This window comes from Bufo bufo, chromosome 5 (genome assembly GCF_905171765.1).
Source record: "Bufo bufo chromosome 5, aBufBuf1.1, whole genome shotgun sequence".
NCBI classification, from domain to species: domain Eukaryota; kingdom Metazoa; phylum Chordata; class Amphibia; order Anura; family Bufonidae; genus Bufo; species Bufo bufo.
The window spans coordinates 132,610,226-132,622,570 of record NC_053393.1 but is presented as its reverse complement, the minus strand read 5'-3'; the positions used below and the strand labels follow the sequence as shown (position 1 = coordinate 132,622,570).

The 12,345-nt window shown below is 41.7% G+C and overlaps 1 protein-coding gene across 2 annotated transcripts in view; it reads right to left on the bottom strand.

The window, feature by feature from the left end:
* The window catches only part of ATP6V1H (ATPase H+ transporting V1 subunit H), a 158,018-nt gene that overhangs the window by 20,441 nt on the left and 125,232 nt on the right, over positions 1-12,345 (bottom strand). The window contains exon 14 of one of the 2 annotated variants that reach the window (XM_040433044.1): positions 11,345-11,458. In XM_040433044.1, the coding sequence (XP_040288978.1) occupies positions 11,345-11,458 (114 nt within the window). Of the gene's footprint in view, positions 1-11,340; positions 11,459-12,345 lie in introns of those variants that run through there. The other variant, XM_040433045.1, reaches the window with a different exon arrangement.

Below are 12,345 nucleotides of genomic sequence, written 5' to 3'. Positions count from 1 at the left end.
ATTTGCCCTTGTGCGGTGCAGTTATATGTTCTAAAGCATTTTTTGGCTTGTATTAGTGGTAAAAAAGGGCTTATTAGCCGTTGTGTGGTGAAGTGCTGAAATTACAGCCCTTTTTGTCGTGTATTAGTGGCAAAAGTAAAATATATTTACCGTTCAGCGGTGCAGATATAGGTTCTAAAGCCTTTTATGGCATGTATTAGTGGAAAAAGAAAAAATATATTTGCTGTTCAGCGGTGCAGTTATATGTTCTAAAGCCTCTTGTGGCGTGTATAAGTGGGGGGGGGGGGGGAGGGCTTATTAGCTGTTGTGTGGTAAATGAGAAAACTACTGACTTTTTTGGGGTGTTTAATTTCCTTTTTATTTATTTATCTGATCTAACAGTATGTCAGACAGAGAAGTGGCAGAGGTCTAAATGTTTCTGGCGCAGGCACAGGTCGCAGCAGAGTAAGGGGGTGTGGCAGCAGGAGTCGCAGCAAGAAGCCTGAGCTCCCGGTGTCATCTAGCTGTCATGTCTTGACGAGCAACCCAGCGGTTCTTGAATGGTTGACTCTGACATCTCTGTTTTGGATCCACTCCTGTTTTTTTGGCATTAGCAATACTGATGGATTACTGACCAAATGCTGACCGAGTGAAGTCTGATGCTCCACAGACAGGATCCGTTTTTTGTGGGTTATTGTTCTGACTGATCAGAGGAAGGGCAAATTAATCAGTGACGTCAACACAAACTTACTGCTGACACCCTCTCCACTCTGTCGGGGAGGCTCTACTTGTATAAGCATATAATAGAACAGGTTCTGTAGGCATCTATGTGGAATCAGCTGACGACGGGGTAAAAGGAGTGCGCTTCTTCTTGGCGCCAACATCGACCTGTAAGGCGGAGTTCATACTTGAGTTATTTGCTCAGTTTTGGCCCCGTGACTGCCCAAATAAGTGAAGTGTGCAGTGATTCTAAGAGCGACGCCTGTCATCTGCATGTCATACTTGCTCATAGTATTGTTTCAGTACCACAGCAGACTCCCTATGCGTGTTACTGCAAGGCACAGTGTTCCACACCACTATAAAGGCTCTCTGCAGCCAGGAAATAGCAGTTTTTAACGCGATTTGCCGCAAATAAATTCGTATCGAAGCGAGTTTTTAAAAAAAATAATAAAAAAATTGGCGAAAAATTCGCTCATCTCAAGGCGGGATGATGGTGAGCTTGAGAGGATAGGGTCATAGGCACTGTGACTACTTGGGGGTTGGAGGAGAATGCTAAGCTTAGGGAGATAGGGGAACAAGCACTGTGACCAGCTTTGGGGTGGAGGGAGGATGGTGATCTTAGGGAGATGGGGGAAATGAGCACAGTTACCGGTTTATGGATGAGGAGAGGATGGTGAGCTTGGGAAGATGGGGGAATGAACACTGACTAGTTTGGGGGTGGGGGGGGATGAAGGTGAACCTGCATGTAATTTGTAACAGCGGCTGCTGTATGCTGCTGTTTCCCCGCTTATCTCTGCGGTCCCGGGTGCCACGCTCAGCGGTGACCTGTGACCATTTCACCACTGCGGTCCTGGTCTCTGTTTCTGTAGGTGTTATTGCTTCTGAGGATTCTGCTCCACAGCTTCCACTTAGCCGTGGACACAACATAAGTTTGGCAGGTTTTGTGTTACACTGCTCTTCGGGCGGAGCGCATCACTCCCTGGGCTGTGTGGGTTAGGTCAGGTGACCTCGCTGAACAACTCTGGCTCTCCTGCATGTATTTCAGTGGCTCAGCCCCCTTCCCAGATGCCTCAGTGTCAAGGTCCTTGAGTTTGCTGGTTCCTGATACTCTTGTGTGCTCCTGATCTATACTTCGTTCCCGGACTCTGCTTATCGTCTGATTCCTGCCTGCTTGCTTTGTCTCTCCTGTTGCTGTCCCGGATTGTCTGACCTATTGCCTGTCTGACCACGTCTCTGCCTTATCCTTCGGTCCTGCACCGTTGCTCCTGGTAATGTCTCTGCCTGCCTGACTACACTTGTGCTTCTGGTACCTACTCAGTTACCTCCTGGTCCGCCCGGACCAGCTGCCACTGACTCTGGGATTGCTCTGGAGTAGCCCCTGGCAACTACCCTAACGGCTCAAGACTATCCTCACCATCTGAGGCTCTAGTGAAAAACAGGTAGTTGCTTGGACACACCCTTCCAGAGTATAGCCAGTCAGTGGCACAGTGGGTTCACACCCGCTGATCCGTGACATAATTGCTGGGGGGAATGATGGGAAGAAAGCTTTATGACTACTTGGGAGGTGTAGGAGATGTTGAGCCTGCATGTGGGAAGGGGGCGGAGGGAGGATGGTGATGGGGATCGTGATGAAAGCGAGCTCTCTGCTTATTTTTAGAGGGTTGAATGTGATTACTCTGTGTGTGGGGGTTGAAATCTGGATGTTAGTGGCGCATGAGGTTGACCTCTTTAAACCGTGCAAGTCAGGCAGTGTGTTGAGAATTTTGGGATGTAGCTAGTAAATACCTATTTTATGTCACGTTTGTGTTATATGACTTTCCTTTATGGCACGGCACACTGAGTGCTTCAGCTTTGGGTTTTTTTCTTCTTTATTATAAATGTGCACTCCATACACAAAAAGGTTGCTGACCCCTGATCTTTATGATCACTGAAAATGTCATGCACACTGTGACAGGAACTGGAAGATGTAGACATGTCCTACAGTTCAAACTAAAGATAAATAATAAAATGAGAGAGCTTCAATCTAGAAAATCCAGATTTGATTCCTTAAGACCTCATTTAAATGAGGATGGATGAAAGATGGCTCATCTAGTGCTTGATGACGATCTTAAGAAAAAGACCTCAATAACATTAGGCCTTGCAAAAGGTCAAATATAAAAGGTATTTCAGAGACAGATGATAGTAAATTACACATAAAATGCAGCTTTTAACATCAACCCTCAAGTGCTGGTTTGCTTTAATGTAGATATTAATTGTACAAATTATGTTTAGTGACCAGCGATGAAAGAAAACTGCCCTCAACATAATCTACATCTTGACATCTACAAATCTCCTGATTAAAGGGATTCTCTGGAAAAGATTTTAAAAGGCCACAAGCAACCTGTCCTAGAATGGAAGCAGGACTGGTTGCCTCAACTTGCAGAGGTTGAGGGGTGTTGAGGGGGATTGAGGGGCTCACTACACTCTGGCATTTGCATATACAGGTTCTCTCAATAAATTAGAATATCTTTGAAAAGTTTATTTCAATAATTCCATTCAAAAAGTGAAAGTCATATATATATTCATTACACACAGTGATCTATTTCAAGCATTTATTTATTTTAATGATAATGATTATGGCTTACAGCTAATGAAAACTCAAGTCAGTATCTCAGAAAATTAGAATATTAAATGAGACCAATTAAGAAAATGATTTTTAGTACAGAAATGTTGGCTTAGTGAAAAGTATGCACAGTATATGCACTAGATACTTGGTTGGGGCTCCTTTTGCCTGAATTACTGTATCAATGTGACGTGGTATGGAGGCGATGTAGCACTGCTGAGGTGTTATAGAAGCCCAGGTCACTTTGATTGCGGTCTTAAGCTCGTCTGCATTGTTGGGTCTGGTGTCTCTCTTCTTCCTCTTGACAATACCCCATAGGAGTTTAGGTCAGGTGAGTTTGCTGGTCAATCAAGCGCAGCGATACGTGGTTATTAATCATGAGTGGCTTGACACAATGCGACAGGTGTAGCCCATCTCCTGGATACCTCTGTGTGTGGTGGCTCTTGAAGCACTAACTCCAGCCGCTTCCCACACCTCTCCCCCAAATTCTCAAAAGGCCTATCATTGACAATCCTTTTACGGTTGTGGTCATCCTTATAGCTTGTGCACCTTTTTCTACTGCATATTTTCCTTCCACTGAACTTACCATTAATATGCTTGGATACAGCACTCATTGAACAGACAGCTTCTTTAGCAATGACCTTTGGCTTACCTTCCTCGTAGAGGATGCCAACAGCTGTCTTCTGGACAACTGTCAAGTCAACAGTCTTCACCATGATTGTGTAACCTACTGAACCGGACTGAAGGACCATTTAAAGGCTTATGAAACCTTTGCAGGTCTTTTGTGTTGATTAGTGGATTAGAGTGTGACACCATGAGTCTACAATATTGAACTTTTTCACAATATTCTAATTTTCTGAGATACTGACTTGTGGGTTTTCATTAGCTGTAAGCCGTAATTATCAACATGAAAAGAAATAAACACTTGGGGAAAAAAAATCACGTTGTGTGTAATGAATCTATATACGAGTTTCACTTTTTGAATTGAAATTAATTAACTTTCCCATGATATTCTAATTTATAGAGATGCACATGTACTACACGTTGGTGAATGTTCCTGTCAGACTGCTCAGCAATAACAGTATAGCGAAGACAGGATTACATCATTACCATCTATTGTAGAGCAGTGTAGTGTGCAGTAAGGTCCTGCCTCCTCACTCCTTTCCCCACAGGCAGTTCTGCAAATGGAGGCAACCAGTCCCGCTCACATTCTAGGACAGGTTGCTTGCAGCCACTTTAAATAATTCCCAGAGAACCCCTTTAAATACAGTTTATGGATGGTCACTGCCATCCATACCCATAATGAAGAATTCACTGATGCACTGAAATACATACCATCTCAACTTTCAAGATAGTGCCTAAACCTTAAAGGGGTTGTCAAGGATTTTCAGATTGATGACCTACCCTCAAAATAGGCTCTCAATATCACATTGGAATAAACCTGCACCCCACACCCCTGTCAATCAGCTGTTCCCTTGCAGCTCCGGCACCGGAAGTTGCTGCCGGAAATACACAGCGTTGTCCATTGTGTAGTGGATGGGGCTGGTAACTGCAGCGTTGATCCCACTGAAGTGTCAGCCCCCTGCTGATTGATGGCCTATGCTGAGGGTAGGTCATTTGAGATGCAGAGGGTGCCACAGCCGCCGGGTTGGTGCCGTTTCAAACAGCAGAGACCTGCGGCGGATGAATGCGATCAGCCATAAGGCTGATCGCATACATTTAACCCCTCAGATGCTGTGGTCAGATGTAACCACGGCATCTGAGTGGTCCAGTAGGGGGAGCCATGTGCTCCCGCTCCCATAACAGAGTACCCCGGCTGAGATCGGGGAACCTGTTACATTAGTGTAATAGCCGGAAGCCTCAAGCAGGCTTCAGTAGCGATTACTAAACTTACCAAAACAGGCCAGCAGGTGGCAGCACTGTATTGTTATATTGTAAATGAAGTCTTCAATGATTACTATACAGCCATAACAGAACACAATAGGCAATCTTAAGATTGGGTGACTTAAAAAAAAAAAAAAAAGTAAAAAAAAAAAAAAAAAAAAAGCTTTTTAAAAATATAAAATAAATAAAAATTTGAAAGTTGAAGTCATCCCCCTCTCCCCAAAATCTAAATACATGACCCAAAAACAAAACAAAAAACAACACACATCATGGCCAACGCCGCGCGCGAAAACGTCTGTCCTATTATAACACTATTAATCCCATTAGAAGAATGACGCACCGGAAAAAATATAAAACTGGCCAATTTGCCATTTTTATCACTTCAACTCCGCCAATTTTTTTTTTATAAAAAGTGATCAAAAAGTCACACACACACTTAAAAATTGTATCACTGAAAAGTACAGGTTGTCATGCAAAAAAAAAACAAAAAAACCCTTACACAACTCCGCACACATAACTACAAAAAAGTTTCAGTATTAAAATGCAAGAAAAACTATACAAATTGGGTGTCGTCATAATTGTAATGACCTGGAGAATGAAGGTAACAGGTCAATTTTACCACATATTGAACGCCGTAAAAAACAAACAAACATAAAACTGTGGCAGAATTGCATTTTTTTTTTTCAATTACACCCCATTTGGAATTATTTTTCCACTTCCCACAACATTGTATGCAACTGTAAATGGTGCCAATAGAATGTACAACTAGTCCCACAAAAAAACAAGCCCTCATACAGCTAGCGATGTGTAGGGAAAAACCAAAAAGACTGGAAAGTGGGGAGTAAAAAACGAAAACGCAAAAAAAGAAAAACCGCATGGTTCTCTAAGGATTAATAAAAAGAAAACAGATTTTACTCTTACTGGTTAGTTCTAAATCAGTATTATGTCTCTCGAGACAAATTGCTCCCATAGGAGAATGCTGTGCCGTATGACAGTGACTGTGCTTTGTAATTCTGCTCTCCAGGATGTCATACAACTGTAGAGAGCAAATGACCGGAGTAGGGCAACTAAAGCTACATGCACACGACAGTGAAAAAAAAACGTCTGTTAAAAACAGACATTTTTAACGGATGTTATTTTCCACTGATGCCTTTCTGAGAAACGGACGTTAAAAATGGACCCATTCAATTGTATGGGGGCAGTCTGTCAGTGACAAATGGACAAGATAGAGCATGTTCGTTTGTTCTCAAAAAAACTGCCATGTGAATAACCCCATAGACTATGATTGGTCTTAAAACGGACGTGTGATGGCCGTTAAAAAAATGTACATCACATGTCCGTTTTTCACTGTCGTGTGCATGTAGTCTAACAGCATAGTATCTTTTTAAGATACAACAGAGCATTAGAGAGGAGGACTACTGCCTCCAATGTGTACAAAGCATTCACCATACAATAAGACATAAAATTCTAATAAAAAAATAAATTACTCTTGATGTCCTGTATACATACACAAAGTAAATGAATTTTCACTGTGCAGGCGCAATGCTGCCATGTCTGCATGCAGTTTGTATAACATCATTTTTATTATAGGTGATATAATCACTGTATTGCCTGAAGTTTGCTCCAGTTCAATTTACTTCAAACCCATAAAAATAGAAAAGCCTTATTTATTTATGAAATGATAATAAATTCCTTTACATATAATACTTCCTAAGGGCTGGTGAAGGCATCCGTGGATTTATTCACCATGCATTAAAATGCAGAGTGATAAAGTTACACTGTGGTGCCCCTTCATTTCAAAGTCGCGAATATAACACTTCCTAAAAATGCACCTTCCGTCGTACACATATATAGGTTACGAACAGTGAAATAACTTGAATTAAAGGGGTTATCCAAGACTAAAAAAATGCCCCCATATGCCCAGGCCCCTCATACTGAACATACTTACCTGGCTCCCCGCTCCGCTGCTGCTTCTCCCCATGCGCGGATGAAAACATCCGGTGTCGGGGGGAGCAGTCAATGGCAGGCGAGGATGGGGACAAGCCTCCCTAGTATCGCGGGTGACGCTACAGAGGCTCGTTCCCGTCTGCCATTGGCTGCTCTTCCCCCCTTGACACCGGATGTTTTCATCTGCGCACGAGAAGCAGCAGTGGCGGTGCAGGGACCAGGAGTGGCGCGGGGAGACAGGTAAGTATATTCATTGTGAGGGGCACGGACATATGGGGGGTATTTTTTAGTCTCGGATAACCCCTTTAAGTGTAGAATTCTTCATAATATTAAGAATCAAATGTTTGCCTTAAAGGGGTTATCCCATGACTAATGTAAAAAATAATATACATTATATAGTTCATAGCAAACTCTTTCTAACAAACTTAGAACCAGCCATGTACCTCACATGGGTCCAGAGATCTCCTCATTCATTGCTTGCTCCAACTGCTCTGTCCTTTCTACTACAGCTGGTCACAGTTGAAGGATGGATCTGAGCATGTAGCGAGACAGTGACAGAGAATTTAGAAAAAAGGCAAACAGCAGGTGGCGCTATACGGATAGATTTCAGTGAACAACTCAGTTTGAAAAATGTAGAGTAATTTTGGAGGGACAACCTCTTTAGGCTACTTTCACACTCTCGTTTGGTGCAGATCCGTCATGGATCTGCAAAGACAGATCCGCACCGATAATACAACCGCATGCATCCGTTCAGAACGGATCTGTTTGTATTATCTTTAACATTGCCAAAACGGATCCATCTTGAACACCTTTGAAAGTCAATGGAAGCAAACTGATGCATTCTGAGCGGATCCTTGTCCATTCAGAATGCATTAGGGCAAAACTGATCCGTTTTGGACCGTTTGTGAGAGCCCTGAACGGATCTCACGAACGGAAACCAAACGCCAGTGTGAAAGTAGCCTTAAGTGGTGAAAAATCGAGCATGAGCAATCCCCATGGGTGGACTGTGTCTACCCCTGGAAACCAACTCATCAAATAAGCTCAGAATCCTACTTGGTGAAGAGGTTATGGCAACTGGTCAACTGAGGTGCCAGGCCCTCCAACTTAACTCACAATTCTGTATATCTAAGCAAGCTAGGGCTGGGTAGCATGGAGTGGTTTTTTCAACCTTATGGGTGATTCTCAAATGTCTTAAAATTTATTTTGCAAGCAAAAAAATGAAAGCAAAAAAAAATAAAAATATTGAGCTGGAGCTGGGACAATGTGTTTGATATATATGATGGCTTCCCCATTCTGCCACCCAACTATAATTAAATACAATAAAGAAACTGCTGTCATATCTGCTGGCGGGAGCAGAAAGTCTTCTCTAAGGCACCAGGTCACCAAACTGTGCCATCAGAAACTGACGTTGCCACATTAAGTAGAAGTAGGCCACCATTTTATAGGTGACGGTAGCTTTTAGGAATTGTTTTGCATGTTACATTTATACAAGGGAATTAATACACAACAAAAAATGCAGCAGAAAAAAATCTGTTGTGGTTATGGCTGCGTTTCTGCAGCAAAAAAACATACAGAAAAAAACAGCAACAAAACCACACGTATTAGGCTACTTTCGCACTAGCGTTTTTGCTGGATCCGGCAGGGCTCAGCAAAAATGCTTACGTTACTGATAATAATACAACTGGATCCGTTCATAACGGATGCAGATGGTTGTTTCTTTAACATAGCCAAGATGGACCAGTCATGAACTCCATTGAAAGTCAATGGGGGACCGATCCGTTTTCTATTGTGACAGATTGTGTCAGAGAAAACCGATGCTCCGCACCCCATGACAGAAAGAAAACCGCAGCTTGCTCTCCGGTATGGGAACACAACCAAACAGAATGGAATGCATTTTGGGGCACTCCGTTCTGTTCACTTATGTTTTGTCCCCATTGACAATAAATGGGGACAAAACGGAAAGCGTTTTTCTCCGGTATTGAGATCCTATGACGGTTCTCAATACCGGAAAATAGAAACGCTAATGTGAAAGTAGCCTTACATGCATTTTTGCTGTGGAAAAGCTGGCAGAACAAATCCACAATACCGCAGCTTTACTGTAGTTCTTAGAAATTCTTGTCCACTTTGCTGGTAACTGTACAACACTGCCGATTTACCGCACGAAAATCCGCAAGTATTCAGGTCATGTGTGCAGATTCGGTATCATGTGCATAGAATTCCTGGTGTAGGAAACTTTCAACAAGAAAAAAAAAAAAAATTTCCAGCACAAAAAATTGTATGTTTATTAATGCCAATAAAAATATGGTACAGAGCAGTGGAAGAGGTTTAAGCATTTCGGCTTAATGTCCGGTTACGATTGCGCTACTCTGTACCATATTTTTTATGGAGTTAATAAACATGCAGTTTTAATACAGTATCTTTTATGGACTTGCATCACCTACAGGCACCAGAGCTATGTAGCTGATTCATTTGCCATTTCAGCCGAGCACGATTCTGATTTTGGTCAGAATTGAGAAATCCACTAATCCAAGCTATGCTGATCAGGGGAGTCAATCAGGATGTTGAGAACCTAAAGCAGGCCTACGACACATGACAAAGAAACATTGCTTCTTCATTCAGTTTTACGCTATGAAAAAATACCACCCACAGAGTGCATTTGCCAAACTTATTAACAAGGCAAACTGATGCAAATATAAGCAGAGCCCTAGTGGTCGCTAAGCTTTAATAAAAGCTCGAGAGGACGTGTAATGAAAATGAATGGCTTATTCATTTGATTTCTCTCACTCCAGGAAGCCTTTGCTGCCTTGTATCCCTCTTATTAATAAGGTAAATAAGGGTAAAATAAAAAATAAAATACATATTAAAAAAACAGAACTGCTATTCTAAACTGTTTGTATTTAGGGCTGTATTTACCAATGGATAGGAAAGTGCAGAACAATGCCGATAGCTTGCATAAAAGAAGTTATACAAATTCTTCTTAAATTACAGATATTTAGCTGCCATCAGCACAAGCACACTGCTGATAATTAGGAGATTTGATATTAACCAGCTGCAAACTAAGAGATGTTAATTTTTAAGTGAATGAGGACACCAGACAGATTTATTCAAATTGTGACATTAGGCTCTCGTGATCCACAGCTCACACGTCTTCCTATTCTATATTACGTATATATATATTTTATGTGTTCATATTAAGGTGGAGGTGGCTATTTTTGTGGGAGAAATTGCACCAATTAACTTAAAATTACTAGGACAGTGATGGCTAACCTCCGGAACTCCAGTGTGCATCCTGGGAGTCGTTGTTTGACCACATCTGGAGTGCCGGAGGTTGACCATCACAGTACTAGGGCATCTAACAGGTATTCTTATCCAAAGGAGGTCTGGAGTGAAATGAAAGGCTGGGTTTGCAAAGGGTGTTTTTGCTCCATATTTGGAAATACTGCATGTGTTTTCTTGTTTTTTTTATTAAGGTCGCAAGTGGTTGCCACCTTACCAGGTGCAACTTTCTGTATTTTTATCTGCTGAAAATGTGTTGCAACTGGAAAACAGCATGTGGTTTCACCACTGCTTGACCAGCTGTTTTTTAACGAAAGCTCAAAACCACAGCAAAAAACCCGGTGTAATCCTAACCTAAGACTCGACACAAAACCTCCTAAAACGGCAGCCAAAATAATGCAAAAAGAAAACGTGAGAGGAATAGAAACAGAAGACAGAAAATCTGATAGTATGAAGGTTTAGAAGTCTCCAAAATTGGAAGGAAACCTAAAATATGACAAAAGGAGTAGGAAAAGCTTCAGCAGACATATTCAGACATATTTTATTAGTAGCTTCTGCTAACTTTTATAGACATTTCATTGGCAAATGAATAAACCAAAATGTTTGATAATTCAGTATTACCGTATTTTTCGGACTATAAAACGCACCTGGCCCTCAGGTTTAGACAATAGAAAGTTAGATATTAAATATTTATATAATTATACAAATTACAACTGGACCATCCTGACTGCAGACTATGAGACAAAGGCACCTTTAAGCAAGATATTTCAGGCTAAAAATTAGTCAAAAATACTGTATGTCCCATTAATAGGAGATTAAAGTGATTACATCTAGTCACCTGGGTGAATTCAATAACCTAAATCACATCTTAGCTTTTGACAAAACTCATTTAGCAGATTTACCATCAGAACCATTTATTCATGATTTGCCACTTACCAATTATGGACCATCAATTTCTGAACTGCTAGCAAAGCATTGTAGCGAACCTGTTGGTCTTCATGATGCATGTGGTTCATTACCAGCTGCTTCCCACCCAACTGCTCAATCACCCTGAAAGATGAAGAAAGAATGGTCTTATTGATCTTTAGCACAGCCTGATAGATTTATCCGAGAGGGCTGAAGCTTTTCAGAACTTCATGACTCATGAGTATAAAGAAAGTTCTTCTCATATTTCATATCACACGGTATTAACTCTTCAATCATACCTCATGGGTGCATGGGTCTTAGTTTGTAACAATACACTCGCATACATCCCCGGTCACTGCTTCTATGCCATGAAAACAGTACTAAAAGCTTGTGATACGTAGCTCTTTATCTTAAAAGGGTACTCCCATCTCAGACAAAAGGGGCATATCGTTAGGATATGCCCTCATTGTCTGAAAGGTGCACATCACTCTGCCGGCTCAGATTATGAGATAGGTAAGGGTCCCAGAGGTTGGACCATACAAGTCCTCATGATTGGTACCGCAATGATGGATTGGTAAACAAGAAGATTCTGCTGTTTAGTAAAAATAAAAAAGATGGAAGAGTCTTTTGTACACAGTTACAGAATTTCATAGAACATATCTGTTTAAGGCCTCATGCACACGACCGTTTTTTTTTTGCGGTCCCCAAAAACAGGTTCCGTTTTTCCGTGATCCGTGACCGTTTTTTCGTCCGTGGGTCTTCCTTGATCGTTTTGGTGTCCGCCTGGCCGTGCCGAGCCAAACGGATCCGTCCTGAATTACAATGCAAGTCAATGGGGACGGATCCGTTTGACGTTGACACAATATGGTGCAATTTCAAACGGATCCGTCCCCCATTGACTTTCAATGTAAAGTCAGGAGTTAATATACCATAGGATCGGAGTTTTCTCCAATCCGATGGTATATTTTAACTTGAAGCGTCCCCATCACCATGGGAACGCCTCTATGTTAGAATATACCATCGGATTTGAG